General features: G+C 34.4%; 1 protein-coding gene across 1 annotated transcript in view; it reads right to left on the bottom strand.

Moving 5' to 3' along the window:
• LOC117338949 (Golgi-specific brefeldin A-resistance guanine nucleotide exchange factor 1-like) overlaps positions 1-17,456 on the bottom strand; it is a 42,883-nt gene extending 25,427 nt beyond the window's left edge. Inside the window, 20 exon segments of the mRNA XM_033900316.1 lie at positions 486-549; positions 1,544-1,626; positions 2,130-2,255; positions 2,456-2,579; positions 3,290-3,492; positions 4,002-4,129; positions 4,911-5,045; positions 5,625-5,787; positions 6,767-6,961; positions 7,352-7,450; positions 8,482-8,702; positions 9,283-9,457; positions 10,368-10,550; positions 11,548-11,784; positions 11,884-11,993; positions 13,313-13,421; positions 13,752-13,870; positions 14,329-14,460; positions 15,696-15,875; positions 17,207-17,456. Of these exon segments, the coding sequence (XP_033756207.1) occupies positions 486-549; positions 1,544-1,626; positions 2,130-2,255; positions 2,456-2,579; positions 3,290-3,492; positions 4,002-4,129; positions 4,911-5,045; positions 5,625-5,787; positions 6,767-6,961; positions 7,352-7,450; positions 8,482-8,702; positions 9,283-9,457; positions 10,368-10,550; positions 11,548-11,784; positions 11,884-11,993; positions 13,313-13,421; positions 13,752-13,870; positions 14,329-14,460; positions 15,696-15,864 (2,775 nt within the window). The 5' untranslated portion in view covers positions 15,865-15,875; positions 17,207-17,456.
• Positions 17,457-17,491: the final 35 nt, after the last annotated feature.

The following is a 17,491-nucleotide window of genomic DNA, read 5'->3' as shown; positions in this document are numbered from 1 at the left end:
GTGAAACCTGAAAAAAAAATGCATGAAAAAAAGTTTTGCCTTCATGAATTTATTATAATGACACCAAAAACAGAAAATATGTATACAACTACATCACTTCACAAAGTTCAAAGATAAAGGTTCAGTTTAGGGCTGCACTATCTAATCATATCATTTACACAATTGTTGCAGCAGCATATTTTCATTTACTGACCATAAACTATGTTTGAAATCTATAAAAGTATGAAATTAAATATATATTCAGTGGCATTCCACTGTTGTATTGTTCCCCCCAGTTAACATCAAATGATTTAAGCATTAAATTTCAGAAAGATTTTATTATTTATCAACCTTACTCTCATCATTAGATTGTCATGGCCTGCCTCTCCATTAAGAAACAAATCAAAGTAGTGTGTCTGTTATAATTGAACAATAAATTTTTTAAAAAAATCAGTAATAAATCTGATCAATTATAAATCAGACTTGACCGTGAATATTTTACTAACCTTCCACAGATAATTCTCCCGGACTAGACCTGTGTGTTCTGCCGGCATCACAATTTCATCGTTTCTGAAATATGAATTTGTATTTTGAGTTAAGGGTATATGCTACCTTATATATTCTACCTCTAATCTTAACTAACGTTAAAGATGGATGCTAACTTTCAGACTGTGTTAGAGCTAAGGGTAAGTTATACACATTCCTTACACATTCTCTGAACTAGATTTAAGGGTATATGCTACCTTACACATTTTACCTTTAATATAAACTGAGTTAAGGGTACATGTTACCTTACATATCATACCTGTACTTTGTATATAATCATACATCCTTCAACTTTTTAAAATGATAGTTATATAAATCATACGCTTTCAATTTTTTGGCAAACAGTGCATTTCGTTTTTAATTATAACATATTAAAGATTGTTTTTTTCCTCTGTAAAATCAAACTTTAAAGTTTCATGGTGTGTGAAACTTTTGAGGGTATCATATATAATAAACAAATAGTAGCATGTTATTTTGATTTTTATTATTTTACTTTTTTATATTTTTTGTCATATATATCTCTACTATATGATCATTTCCTTGGTCCCTATAACACTAATTTACTGTACAGTATACACTAGAGTATAATGACCCTGGCTGTTAAAAGAACGTTAAACAAAATAAATCTAAATAAACCTAATATACAGGCGCGGATCCAGAAATTTGAAAAGGGGGGGGGGGGGGGGGGGGGGGGGGGTCCAGTAATTTAATGGTAATGTGAGTGCCATAGGCGCGAGCCAATTTTTTTTTGGCCATGGGTCTGGGGGCCAAAATTTCGGAAAATGAAGATTTTCGATAAGCGGGGGCGGGGTGGGGGTAGGGGGTGGTGGTTAGCATACACGTTGTTTTTAAGTCTATAAAAATATTTTCCTCGTCTGAAAAAGGGGACCCCCCAGGACCCCCCCCCCCCCCCCCCCCCCCCCCCCCCCCCTCTGGATCCGCTAGTGATATATCAGATGTAACACACACAATGTCTGTACCTTTACTGAGATCATTAATATGTTTTTAAATGTCTTACTTGATTGCATTATAAATCTCCTCCAACATGTCATGATCAAACTCGATCCCACCGTTACAGTCTTTCAAGTTCTTCTTAAATTGCTGAAAAAAAATTATAAAATTTTAAATACTCTTATTACTGTATAACAATGAAACGACATCAACATTTTTTTTATTAGGTCTATCTTAAGTTCCGGTACTTCTCAATAAAATTTTAATTTGAAGGTACATTTAATTCTTTGTAGGCAAGGAACACATGTACAAGTACTGATCTAACAGCCTGTTACTGGTGGCGCGATATCTATAAATATCCAGCGTCCCGACAAAAATCTTTTGATTGATAAAAGATTAACAGATTTTTCTATATCAAGCATCCTGACAAAAATCGTTTGATTGATAAAAGATTAACAGATTTTTCTATATCAAGCATCCTGACAAAAATCTTTTGATTGATAAAAGATTAACAGATTTTTCTATATCAAGCATCCTGACAAAAATCTTTTGATTGATAAAAGATTAACAGATTATCTATATTCAGCATCCTAACAAAAATCTTCTAATTAATAAAAGATTAACAGATTATCTATATCTCCTGAGTAGCATACCTCCACAGTCATGGGAACGTTTTGTTTTTTGGCGTTGTGGTTGTGTTGATCGACGTTGAGCATTATCACAGCATAGGTGAGTGTGAACGCAGCATCAACGTTGACGAATGGCTCTGCATTGCTTTTCTGAAACAGTCCAAATATAATTTTTTAAATCCTGTCACTAATTAATCACAGCATGATCATTAATCATGTTTTCTAGATGTTCAATATCTCAATTTCCTTAATTTATTAATTTATAGAAGCCAACAAATTTCAGACTTGAACCCTACAACCACAGACTTAAAACTTTATAATCACAGAATTCAACCCTGTAACATACTAACATGCCAATGGTCTGAGAAATGCTCAATGAGGTAGGAAATGACTGGGGCCTCTCCAGGTAGACGGAATGCTTCCAGGTACATCCTCAAAGCCTCGTCTACACGCAAGTCTTCAAAGTTAAACGACCTGGTGGAAATAAAATAAAATCAAATATCCAATCACATTTCCAGGTACAAAATGTATAAAGATATTATGGATCTTTCCTAAGTAATTTCTTATATCATATGATCGATATTTCTATTTCAAATTAAATTCTAAATTATATTCTATTATAATTGATATTTTTATTTTATTTTAATCGGTTATAATTAATTCTTTAATTTTAATCACTATCACAAAAAAGGTTTGGAGATATCAACATCAATTTTGTTTTACGAACAAAAACAAAGAGAAATAATGAAGATTCCACAAATTTATTTACACGTTAAACATTGGGCTGATGGGTCTGTAACATCTGTGGAACTTGACTTAACTTCAGTTAGACATGGTTAGATATAAAAGGTTAGCAAAAAATATCAGAAAAGCTGCTGCCGAATCCATGTCACTGAAGATTGCACGCTTGATAAAGGAATTCTCGGGGGACTTAAAAATACGAAATGAAGTCGCACAAATTGAAGCTGTACCACAGCTGAAATAACCCCAAGATATAAAAATTTTCTTCTAAATAAAATTGAACTGTACGATGGTTGTTAACTTTATTTTTCAAACTTAAGGTTGTGCACATATATATAATGGTCTGACTTTTTCACTTTTATCAATAATTTATGTTTGACACAAATCAGGAGTCCAAACTAACATAATTCAAGATTATACCGTACAAGACAACCAAAACTTACTTGACAAAGGCTTCCAAGACTTTGGCGTTTGCCTTTTTGGCAATATACTCGCCAATCATGGCCTTGTCTAGGCGTGGGTTTTCCTTTAGGAAGGTGATGACCTCTCCCGGGTCGAGTGGGGTACTCAACAGGTTCTGTTCCTGGAGGAAGGCGATACCTTTAGAGGGTTTCTGGTTAAATTGTTCTGTGCCTGTATAATAAACCTGTAAGGAAAGAGAGATGTTGTTGATATTTACAGTTTGTGCTGCAGTATCTCGTTAGCTGTCATAATCTAGATTATATCAACAGTATTATACTAGATATATTCATCCACAAATAAGCCTTTCTTCACTTTTTTATGTAGAATTGTCAATCTATAAAACAGTAAGCTAAGAGTGAATTACAATTAAGCCAATATTAATAGGTAATTTTTATACTGGGGCAAGGGGTAGGGGGAGGGGGAGGGGGGAGGGGGAAGGGGGAAGGGGGGGGGGGGGGGGGGGGGGGCCTGAACTGGAGCAAAGAAAAAATCTCAAATTCTTCAAATCTGAGGATTGGAATCCAGCATTCCATTGTCCCCATTTTTCTCTAAAATTTCTTTTGTTGTACAAAAAAATCCCAATTTCTGATAGGCAGCAGTTTCCCCAATTGGTAAGTAAAAACAACGATAAATAACAATAAGTTGATTTACATTTCCCTTTGAGCTATTAGAAATGTATCTATTTGTCCCTACCTTTTTCTTGTGTTTGACTGTGGACAATTCTTCTGTCCCCGGAATCTTGACCGACGCCTTCATCCTGTTTGGTCGTATCTGTGGACCCCGTCTCCCCATATCCTTCACTTTGACAGGTTTTAGTGCATCTGTACAGGAACAAATACAAGTCAGCTCAATGTCAGCTGGATTATCTCCCTTTGAATACTCTGATTAAGAGTGAGTCTTGTCTTTAAGAGATATTTATCTGATAGTGTCTTTATGCATATAGTCAAGTGTGTAGCTAAAATGTCATAGATGGTTCAAGAATTTTATACCATATAGCCGTCTTGGAAGATAAAGTACCTGTCAATACCAGGGAAACAAGGTTGCATGGTGAAAATCACATCACTTTTTTGTAGAATGAAAAAAATCAACTATCAAAGTTTTTTGCAAAATTCTTGCAAATCAGAAGGCCATGTAACCGAATTCAATGGAAAGTACTCACACACAATAATCATACAAGAATCGAATATAACTGGTGTTCATAAAGGACCAATTACAGGGAATTTGATCTATAAATGGACATATCAATAATGATTTTGAAACAAAGAAAGATTATCTGATATTGAGTTAATTCATCATACTATACTTGAAACTGTAGAAAGACAGTGCATCTGATTTTTATCTTTTCAAAAACAGAGTTTTCTGAATTTGTTTGCATAATATTGATAAATTTGAGTAATGGTTTCTCCTATTAATATTTTTGACCAAATAGATGAAATTGTAAAAAAAAAACATTTTCACCTATAGATGAAATTATAGAAAAAAAACACTTTCACCTATAGATTAAATTATAGAAACAAAATTCTCACCTAACTTAGAATAACAAGATTAATAAATAAAACGAGCCTTCCCACTCCCATCTGCATTACCAGTCCCTTTCTTTACCTGATGGGGTCTGTTCTTTTGACTGCAGAATTCTCTGCCCCATGGCGTATCCCGACGTGGGGGGCCCTAGCAAGGGTGCACTTGGTTTGGTCTGTTCTGTACCCTCAACAGGGGGAGTCTCTTCTGTCTTATCACCTGAAATATTAGATTCAATACTTCAAAGATTTTCTTTTTGATTTTTTTTTTTTTTTTTTGCGGACTCAAATTTAATGCACAACAGAAATGAAACAGATTACTGCAAAGAAAAATTAGTGTAGCAACAGTATTTACACTAAAACAATACACTTAAAGAAACTGCAAGTAATATGATCATAATCAAGAGGAATATTTTCCACAGATAAAATGCTAAAATGAGAATACCACTAAAATTATTCTTAATATGTTTGCTAATTAACAGCATCCATAAATGTCAAGTAATATTTATAAATACATCGAAACTCAAAATATTGATCAGAAATAACTATTTCTGCATTAATATATGGGGAAATTATTTCCAAAGCCTCAATGAATTCTGTATTACATTACATAACGCTAAAAACTTTCAACCATGTTAGATAGACAAGATTTTCTTAAATTGGCTTAAAACAAACAGTATATTGCCGATTCCTTCATATTAAATAAGTGTAATTACTATACAGTATTCATCAAATACTAATTACTGACCAGATTATGATACTACACATCTTTTGACCAATGGTCAATGCAATTCTTTACCTTCACTGGTTTCCTCTGTGACCTTGACCTCTGTGTCCGTGGCTTTCTTTGTTGTGGTCAGTATGCGGCTGTGACAGTGCTGTTCGATGCTGTCCACTACGGTCAGTAAAGCGTCCAGCGACAACAGGTGGGTGGAGAATAGGCCTTGCACAGGGAATGCATTCTGAAGCAGATAACAGAATCAAATCACAATATTGTATCACTGACTTATGTTTTCCTAAATATTTTTTTTACTTTTCATTAAGACCCCAAAAGTTAAGGTAGTCTTTTATATGAAATATTTCAAGCTTGATAGTTCTGAAGATGACTACTTAGAAGGTCGAATGCACTAGTCACATATCTTCCAAACAATGGTTTTCATTTCAAATATGATATATTTACTGAGTTTGACTTGGATTGACATTGGTGCTGATGAAGACTAAGATTTTTTGGTATAAAAGCTTTCTATTGCCATTCTATCAACAGCTATGGTTATTTAAAGTTTGCTTTTGTTTAACGTCCTATTAACAGTCAAGGTCATTTAAGGACGTGCTAGGTTTTGGAGGTAGAGGAAAGCCGGAGTACCCGGAGAAAAACCACCGGCCTACAATCAGTACCTGGCAACTGCCCCTCGTGGGTTTGGAACTCGCAACCCAGAGGTGAAGGGCTAGCGATAAAGTGTCGGGACACCTTAACCACTCGGCCACTGCAGCCCCGGTTATTTAAGGGAGACCTCCCTTGTGTTTGAGATTCAAGCGTGTAATGTATGTGTGTGTGCTTTGGGAGGCTACAGTATGTTTGTGTTGGTCTCCTTGTCATAGCACGATACCGATGTCGACTGAACAGTGCTACCTCACTGAAGCATACATGTATAGCCAAAGACATCTTATCCAGTTACAGTATAATGTCAATTGACAAGGCAGTTGTCCCACTCCCTAAAATGTTGAGGAACAACAACTATCACTTTTAGTAGACTGTGGTATGTCTCGGCCAGGGGACAAAAGATGCCTTGCTTTTCTAATTCTATTTGTACTACAATCAAGAGCATTTGTTTTTATTTTGATTTCAAATTGTGGTGAAGTATTATGTTTTTTTTTTAACACAGTACTATTTCAGAAAAGAACAATTAGGTGTGTCAGCTATTTAATAAATCAATAATTTACCTTGGAAAGTAATTTTGTGAGATCCTCAAACAGATTGGAACAGTAAAGATCACAGTCGTAATTCAGATAGAGCTCCGTGACCAGGCCGGGAATCCTCCAGAGCTGAACAATAGATTCCAGAGCGATCTCACGGATTTCAAAGGATATTCTCGGAGACTCGGAAATAATGATATCTGTGAGTTTTGTCAGGTACATCTGAAAAAATATTTAGAGAAATAAAAAAAAATCTATTAAATATTAAGTGATTATTACTGGGATATCTCTACATTCTTAGAATCATAATGATTCCAACTTAAAACAACTTTCTAAATTAAATTTACATATAAAATGATCATTATTTAGAAATTGATAAAGCATTTAATATATGAAATAACAAAAATTATCATTTTTCTGCAAAATCAAATTATTGCTTCCATCGTAATATTTGCAGTTGAGGAAAAAATAAAATAAAAATATATATAAACTTTTGAGCAGAATATGAATTCTGGTGCTATTATCTATTTACCTGCAGTTTCTAAAATCTAGCAAAAGTTTTAAATTGATATATTTTGTTTAAGGATTTGAACAATGTGATAAAGTCTGTACCTCCAGCTGCAACTTCAGGTGGCTTCTAATGGACTCAAACACAAGGAAGCATACACGCAGGGAGGCAGAAAACAGAGACAACCTCTCCGACTGTAACAGCTGAATATATAAGACAAATGATTTTGTCACATTTACAGAATATAAGACATTTTGACAGTGTACATTATATACAGATCAATTTAAAATAGTTTTTTTTTTTTTTTTTCAAAACTTAGCAAATAAAAATATTCTGAATAAGAAAACAAAATATTGTACAATTACAATGCATCTTATATGTACGGTTGGCTTCACTTATAAATTGTCTTCAAAATGTGTTGGATGAAAAATTTAATTTGTACCAATGTATATATATTTATTGCATTTTTGCCAGTGAAATATAGGAATTTGTCAAACTAATAAAACTTAAATTTTCACTGCAGCTATGAGCAGTGAAATTTTAAGATTTTGCAGTGAAAATATAAGTTTTACAGAAAAAAAATATAATTTTTTCCGTTTTTGACCAATCATAGCTAACCTTTGTATTCATGATCACGTGACTGAAACTTGGTGATTTTTCCAGTCAAAGTGGAAACACGTATAAAAAATATTGATATTCTGCCATACTCGGAAACCATTCAATATCTTCTATATATTTATATACAATGTGTACGTACTCGGAAACCATTCAATATCTTCTATATATTTATATACAATGTGTACGTAATGTTAAAATTTCTTGCCTGTCCACTTTTTGAACCAAAGTAGGCATAGTAAAAGATATTAAGTAATTAAAATTAGCTTCATGGAGATTTTTTTGGTTGTTGTTACAGTATATGTGGCATATTTTTGTTTTTTTGTTTGTTTGCTCAGTTTATCACCCTGTTAACAGCTAGTATCAATATATAGAGGGCCGTCACATGCCGTCAAGAGCCATTAGGGTTAAGTGTCTTGCCCTAGGACACCACGACAGCACAGACTGGCGAGTTTCTCAGGGAGAATCGAACCACGCACCTTGGATCTTCATCTGAGATAACATGGCCGTCGCTCTAACCGGCTGAGCTATCGTGGCCCCTTTCATGTGGCATATAGAGCAAAATCTACAGAGGTTAGACAAATTTTGCACCGTCACAAATTCTGCCTGATAGGCTTACCAGAAAGAGGTGTCGACACATTTCATCCTTGACCAGGAACAATAGGGAGTTATATTGTCCGATGTGGTCAGCTCCGGACTCAAAGGCCACGGTCAGAAGACTCAGTCCCATGTGGATCATAACATCTGTGTTGTGACGGTCAATTGGATTGGTCAGGGAAATCAGGAACCGGAACAGCTCCCTAACGCACGGCAGACCATACGGAATCAAAGGGGCAGATCCTGGAGAAATTTCAAATTGAAATTACATCAGCTATGTTGTTCTAAATTCTTGTATCTTATATTAAATTATGTTAGACATCAGGTTTTAATTGATATTTTCATTGAATATAAAGTGTAAATATTTTCCTGAAAATGCACAAATTAAATTGGAATATGATTTACTGCGAAATATGTTCAAATGAATAATTTCAAAGACTTCAAAATATCTACTTATAGGCCTCTTACTATTAATTCTGATGTCCTATTCTGGCGTTTTTTGATGACAAAACTTTGAATCAGTTTACAACTTAATAATGAATTGTATCCATTGTACTATAATAAGAAATTTACTATAATAAGAGATTGGTTGACTTATCATGCACAGTCTCAAACCTTCGTGAATGATGCTCAGTAACCACTAAAATATAAACTTAAAAGCCCATACTTTCACTTGTAAGTTAAAATCTAAACCAACAATTGGAAGTCACTCATTACTATATTCTGACGACAAATTACAAATAACGTTAGGAGATACCAAATTAATCCAAAATCTACACAAATTGGATCTCAAAGTGAACCTTGACAAAGATATTAATCCTACCTTCTCTGGACTGATGGGGTGTGAATCTTACACCCCGAGGGTTTACATAGTCGTCCTGGGCCGCACTGTCCGACACATCTGCAGCAGACTGTACCGATTCGCTGTCGTCTCCAGCCTCTGACACCAGACTGACTTGGTCTCCTTCTTCATTGTACAGCTCCGGTTCACTCCACTTCTGTAAGGGAAGAACGATAACAGAATTAAGCACAGCGAGCTCGCTATCATATAGATGTATATACATTTGCTGTAAACGGCTTCAGGCTATAACACCCAGTCGGTTATGGCGATAGTTTTTATGTTGGTACAGTTTGACGAAAATGGTATAAATGGCAATGTTAATATAAGTAGTGAACAGTGGCTTTAGTTGTTATAGTTGCTATGGCTTTGGTTTGTTTTTGTTTAACGTCATATTAACAGCCAGGGTCATTTAAGGATGTGCCAGGTTTTGGAGGTGAAGGAAAGCCGGAGTATCCAGAGAAAAACCACCGGCCTACGGTCAGTTCCTGGCAACTGCCCCACGTAGGTTTCGAACTCACAACCCAGAGGTGGAGGGCTAGTGTTAAAGTGTCGGGACACCTTAACCACTCGGCCACCACAGTCCCATAGTTGATATGGCAGCAACATATATGGTGGGCAAATGCAGCTTGGGAACTCTACATTAAAACTACTGTTCACTAATTAAATGCCATCAACCCTGTCAACAATACAATAAATCTGTTTTATGGTTAATGAATGTTATATTTTGAAAGTCGTTAAGTGTGATATTTTAACCCTTTCACCCAGACTGACCATATTGGGACTTCAAATGAAAAACGAATGACAGAGCCCATCAAAATTTCATAGGGTTGAAAGGGTTAATTAATATTCCTGACCAATGATCACTGAAATCTAATCATGTGCCGAACTCAATGTTGTGATATTATGGTGTGAATATGAACTAAATTTGTTTCTGGGTTGATGATAACTTAACTTGTCCTCAAGCTGTTCAAAGATGGACACACACACACATCTTACTGATTTCGTTGTATATGAGCTTACTCACTCGGTGACAAAGAGTCACCAAATAAGTATGAGTAAGTACTTACTCGGTTGTATACCATTTCTTCCTCTTCGGGTACAGACAGTGTGACATGAGGAGCTGAGCTCTCGATTTGTTCTTCCCCTTGTTCCGAGCTCTCCTCTCCTGGAGGTGGCTTATCTTCATCTGTTGCCTGGAGAGTTTCAACATTTTCACTTTCCATATCCTGTCTCTCTCTCTCAGATGCATCCTGGGTAACACAGTAATATCTGATGTTAGCACGTAACTACCAGACAATTAAAATTCATCATTCAAAATTTTATTCACTTGGTAACACTCAACATGAAATTTCTGTCAGCATTATTGAATGTCTTCGAGAAAAGTATGTATACAACTAAATGTACCTTCACTGAACATCCTGACCAACTACAAATTGTACCATCAAGTCTTTAGCTACTAGTCTAAACTTGAATCGTTACTTTACTCGACTAAATCATACTGTTATGACACTCATCAAATTACAACATTAACTTTAAATTAAAACCTTTCTTCTATTAACCCCTGGCCATTATTTGACATATTTTTTTTTTGTATTATCTCTTTTTTAATGTAAGCCAGGGCTATTCCATTGAAATATCTACCTGACCCCAGGACTCCACATTAAATCACTTCTATACATGGTTGGATTACCTTCCTATTACTTCTATGTAATTTATTAAATAATTCTATGGGTGGTACCCTCTTAACAAAACCTGGAGTCCTGGGGTGGGATAGATGTTTTACCGGAAAAGCCCTAAAGATAATCAGACATTAAATCAAATTTCTAGATATCATGAAAAATTTCATCATTCGTTGACCCAGATCTTAAAATGTTCCACAAATATATTCAATATTTTGAGAAAATATGATACAAAATATATATCTTATCAATAGGCCTTAATATGAAAAATTTGATATCCAATAAAAAATTTGGACTATTTCAGGATCACCATGTGGTCAAAGAAGTTTATCCGTGAAAATTATATGAACTTTGCCATAGGAATCTGATGGAAATATATTTTTGAATTTTCTCTTTATGCATTAAGGTATAAAAAGAATACCTTATGTGAAAAAAATTCTTTTAAAACATTTGTTTGAAAATTTAAGTTTTTGTGACATTAACAGAGTCACCAAAGTCAAAATTGAGTCCAGAGCCGTCATGTTGTAATGATCCGATTCTCTTTTTTTTATTTTGACAATGCTTTTACCTGGAACTGTTTGGATATGTCAATGATCCCCTCATCCCCGGGGGTACCAGGAGTAGTAGCGAGCCTCTCCCTGGGGGCGTTTACATAGTTAATTGCCTCAGCTGCCCCGCTCTCTGTTCTGTCCGGACCTCCAGGCTGTAGGCTGGGTTTTGGAGAGGTACGCTTCTGTCTGGGGCGGGGCGATCTTTTCTTCCTGACGTGCCTCGAGGGGTCAACTCCCCCTGTTCTCATCTTTAACTATAGAATAAAGAATACAGTATAAACAAAAACACAGAAACACTTTTTTCTATTACATAAAGTAACATAAAAAAACACTCTATTTTCACATCAACTTACCATTTTCATACTAGCCACCCACTTGGGGTCCTCTTTAAACTGAGGTAAGCGGGAGAAGAGCAGCTGAACCATGTCCATTAAAGTATGTTCCGCAGATTTTCTCAGGAGTTCTAAAGTAACAAAAGAATGAATCAGTTTACGTTTAGAGACCAATTTGAAAATAAACTATATATCAGATATATATTGCTTCTTACATAATCATTGTGTATGTATAATACAGTAAAACTTCAGATAATCAAGCATACTAGGTATTTCTAAAGCAAGACATGTCCCCTTCAAGACCCCGCTAGAAATAGCAACAGTGACCATGACCTTGACCTCAAAACTCTGAAACTCAAACTTGCACGAGATATTATGGTCCTTTATCATTCTGTGAAGTTTGATCATAATCCCTCAAGGAATGAAGCTGCTAGAGTGCTGACAAACTTTGATGTTAGGTACGTACATACATACAAGACGGACGGAGAAGAAACCTAAAGCTCCCCCCCCCCCCCCCCCCCCCCCACCCCCCCCACCCCTCACCCTCCCATCCACAGGTAGGGGAATAACAAGCTAGATATACAAATTTATTATCATTATTATTATTAAAAAGTGAACTAAAATCCTCAGCTAAACCTTATTCATTTTTAAAATCCTAAAGCGAATTTTGGATATAACAAACCATTTCCTCTGGTCTTGTGAAATTTGTTATAAACAAGTTTTACTGCATCTTTGTGCAAAACCCAAGATTTTGAAATTAATTTTTTTTTAGTTTTTTTTTTTAGAATCAAGAGGTGAAAATAATTCTTGCTATTAAAACAAATACCGCTGAATCTCGGTATCGCTAGGTCAGGGAGGTCATGAAAACAACTTCTGATATATCCAAAGTATTAGCATAACAAATTATATTTTATATAGCATTTTCACTATTGGAACTGAATTTTCCAGTTAAGCATAATCTTCAAATTATCGAAGTTTAAAATAACAAAATTTGACTGTAACATCACTGTTCTTAAACTGGAAAGGGTCAATAATTAGTTCATTTGTTTAGGATTACAATAATTCCAAAATGTGACATTAAGAGAAATTTATTTCAAACATTCACATTCATAACAGAAATTATTACTGTAACGATTGCCATTTAATGTTTTCCTAAACTGGATTCCAAGAATGTGATGGATTCGGTAACACATATACAAATGTAATCAAAATGAGAAAATTGGGGTCCTTTCTAATTATTAGCATGCTGCTTTAAATTTCTTAATTCTAATTCTGAAACAAACTAAACCATAAACCACTATCATGATTACATAACAAGGATTGTTTAAGAAAGTGTGATATTAAGCAGAATATGATAATAAGCAATATGCATAAAAGTAAATCCACGGATATATCACAATAGGATTTTTTTTTACACTGGATAATTGTGTTACAACTGTTTATAACTCACCACTAAGCCTCATCTCAAAGCAGATTCGGAAGCAGGACTGCATAATTTCACACACAGATTCGTTGGTAAGAAGGACACCCACTGGTGAGAGCAATAGTGTCCGTAGTACCTAGAATGAAACCTTTTTGCGTTCATATGCTAATCTTATATTTTAAGTTCTTAGTATGTGAAAAACTGAAGATTAAAAACTGAAAATGATTTCCAGAATAATATTGTTATTAAATTGACCATAAAATAGGTAGTTGTTTATAAAAAGTCTGCTTATTGAATTGATTGCTTGCCGAAACTATTAAAATTTCATTTTTTTTTCAAGTTGTGTACCAAAATATACTATGAGATTAATTTTAATCTAATTTACAGAATTTAGGAGACAAAGGAAAAAGAATCAAAATCTAGCCATTTTTGCTTTCCTTAATTATTATAAATCAAAATTTCTTACATGTAAAATTTTCATGAGTACAACTTCGTCAGATCCAGGATCGGTCCCTACAAACCGGGCATGAGTGACTGCATCCGCTATGTTTTCTACAGCTGCTGGAGTTGAATCTATGGTGGCTTCTTAGCAAAATTTAGAAAAAAAATTCACAAAAATCAATGTAGCGTTGTATCAAATCAGAGTCATATGTGAAACTGGAATTATTTTGTCTAAATTATATTCAAAAACTGAAAAAGAGCCTTGAAGATAATCTTATCTTACCAAATATTTTGAATTTGACATTTGACGTGCACGCTTCATCAATATTTACAATTTTCCAGCATGGAACATACCATACTTCCCAAATTAAAATTTACTAAAATTTTGATAAAAAACACCAGTTACTGAATTATAATTATATTTTGGGATTCTATACTTTAGAAGAGTATTTCATTTGACAGTGATGAGGTTCTCTTACTAAAAGATTTGAAATTTTAAATTTCAACACTTGAGTATCATTATATATCTTAAAATCTAGTATATACCTATTTGTCTTTACTAGATTCAGATGACATTTTCATTCCATATCATCAATACTTACCAAGGAGTCCATAGGATAGAAGTTTGTTAACCGAAGTTAGAGCAAGTCCTGTGATTGGCCCAGTTGTGTCTTCAGATCGTATCACATCTAAAAACGGTCCGAGGAATGCATTGGGCTCAATCTCGTCCAAATCTTAAACATTACATGCAAAAAAAAACAATATATCATTTGTATTTTTTTATGAAACTGAGTTTGTGTCTTGAAATCCAGCTAACACAGCTTAAAAATGATGACAGGGATTTTCCTACAATTTTTCAGGGCCCATATTGAATCGGGAATTTTCTATGCAACAAAATGTGACGTTGTCTATAACTAATCATTATATTATGTGTATGTATTGCAGGTAGCAGTCATCCTTTGATTGAGTAGTAATAAAGCCATCTTGACAAAGGAAGGTGTTGATCTTCATTTAGTCTATAGTTGGGTTTTTTTGTATTTCAAAAGTACCTTTGTATTGGTCTTTGTAGATGAAAATTACTTAATCATTAAAAAGTGACTTCATAATTGGGAATTTTTCAGGGGCAAATTGGGAATTTTCACATGATTTTTTTAGGGGAATGGGTCCTTTTAATGGACCTTGTTTCTATTGTAGGAAAATCCCTGGATGAATATATCATTATACATAAGAGAAATTTTAAAATTTACAATTGCATTATGATATATACAGGATATCTAACAGTGTTTTCAGTAATACCAAATATATTTCACGAGTGGGGCTAATATATTGATATTTTCACGAGTGCGCAGCATGAGTGAAAAATATCTAAATATTAGCCACACGAGTGAAATATATTTGGTATTACTGAAGACACTGTTAGATATTCTGTTTATTACATTTTTTATCAACGAAAAACCTACCAAGTATGCTAACTAGGCCTACAGCGATAATTTGTAAACAAAAAATGTAGTTCCCCTTGTCCAGGTGCTGAGATATATGTCAGGCTTTCTGATTGGTCAATTATTTTGGTATTTTCTCATCATTAATTTGATTGGTCAAATCAGCAAAAGTGATATTTTTCACTAGTGATAAATATGATATTTTTCACTAGTGATAAATATCACTTTTATAGAATGAATAATTTTTCATATTTCACTGGTAAAAATGTAATAAATATTATTGCTGATTGATGTGAATGTCCTTTTCATACGCAATAAGGACAATCAGTATAACTGGAATGGACTGGAAATAAGTTTGGTCATTTTAATCTTCTATGCTTCAAAAAGGCTACCTATATATTACCTAGAGCTGATCAGGTAAAAGATTTTTTTCTTGTCCAACACTCATGCATAAGCCACACCTTAAATCTAACAACTGAGATTTGTGAAATTTTTTTTCATAGGATACGGGTATGGACTTCTTAATGTACCTGTTATATTATTCAAAACATCTTTAAGTTGTGAGAAGGCACCAAGTAAAGGATCAGCCTCCTCATCTTGAAGGTTGTGTGATGACCAGCGAGATGACCGTCGCATTGCAGTGACCACCAGGGAGATTTCTCCCTGTATAATATAGATACCATTCTTTGGTGGATCCATGTTGACAGGTTCTGGAATAAAATGATAGTTTTAAGAAATAAACAATTAAAGTTTCAATGATTACTTTGAATCTGCAGGTCACTAATTTTCTGACAGCAGATCAGAATGCTGTCATGCATGGTGACTGGCCATGGTTATCTGCGATATTGTAGCTCTTGACGATGGACAGACGATTTCTGACAGCTGGCCGTTGTAAGAAAGTAGTGTAGGCAGAGTATCTACGAATATTTGTTCTAGGTGACTGGTTGCATTTGATGCAGTCAAGCATGATTCTCCTCTAGAACATGGGACAACAGCAGCAGATAGGCAACAATAGACATATGTAATGACAATGCATGTCAGTGTGAGTTGTCAGTAACACATGTACAATATGGTACAACAGAAAAATACACAGGTGATATTTCAATTTTAATACTGTTATCATAGCAACCAATGCAAGGACATAGATCATGTATCTACCGACCATAACTCTGGCTTTTTGTCCTGTATACCATTTCTGGTGGAATTAATGTGATTTGCTACTGTTTACATAGCTATTAAATAATTTATAATTATAGTTGAATACCACTATAATAATGAAATCAGGATCAGAGAACTTCTCCCTGACATGTTTGAAACATCACAACAAGAGTAATCATACCATGCATGTTTCTCAACATCGATTAGAAATATGATTCATTTCTAGAAAGCAGGACTGGGCTGATTTTTCAACATGGTACACTTTATTGTTTCACTCTTCCAGATTATATACATTGTAGTAGGGTGTTATTTTATCTATATATATAATGATCTGGTTAACGTTGCCATCCAATACCATATGTTCAATAATGTTATAAACACATCTAATCTAGATCATATGGCCATGGGTTCACCAAAGATTAACAATGTAACAGTATTCTGAAAATATCTCTAGAAGCTAACGTTGCCTGTTTCAATATAACCGAGTTTAAAATTAATTTTATTGTATCTTGTATTGAACAAATTCCATGGCCGTGTGGAGGTTTAAAAAAATCCTAGGGCTAGGCCTAGCCTGTAGTGTATATAAGGATCTTCCAAAACAACATGAAGAATTGTGCTATCAAAAAGAAATATATCTAGAACACTTTTTTGTTAACATCAAAATGTAGTCAACGAGCCTCTCTAACAATGTGACATCAATCAATGTCATTATGTCGGGAGTAATTTAAAGAGACTGTCAAAAATTTCGATAACACTTTTCTAGATATCTACAAGTCCTTAAATTTTACAATATTTTGTTTGAAATTACAAATTATTGACGAAAGCAGCATAATGTTGAATTATTGGTATGTGGTTATACAATATATACATTGGATTTACCTACCAGATATACATAAACAATATTATTGGCGATTCCAAACAGAATTTCTTGAAAATGGCCGACCAAAGTATAGTTTCACATCTTGACGAGTATAATCCGTTTCGGATGTAAAAATGAACTAAACACTTTGATATCCAATATACAGTGCGTGTCCAGCTTCACATCTTGCTATTCATGAATCGGCGTCAAACAATCTGGAACGTCAATTTTTTACATGCAGATACGATTAATGTCACATAATGTGACGTGGAGAACAATCTCGCCTCCTTACAATGAAGACGATATCCA

This window comes from Pecten maximus, chromosome 1, assembly GCF_902652985.1.
Source record: "Pecten maximus chromosome 1, xPecMax1.1, whole genome shotgun sequence".
Taxonomy (NCBI): Eukaryota; Metazoa; Mollusca; class Bivalvia; order Pectinida; family Pectinidae; genus Pecten; species Pecten maximus.
Note: the sequence above shows the minus strand (reverse complement) of the source record. Positions and strands in the feature narration are given on the sequence as shown.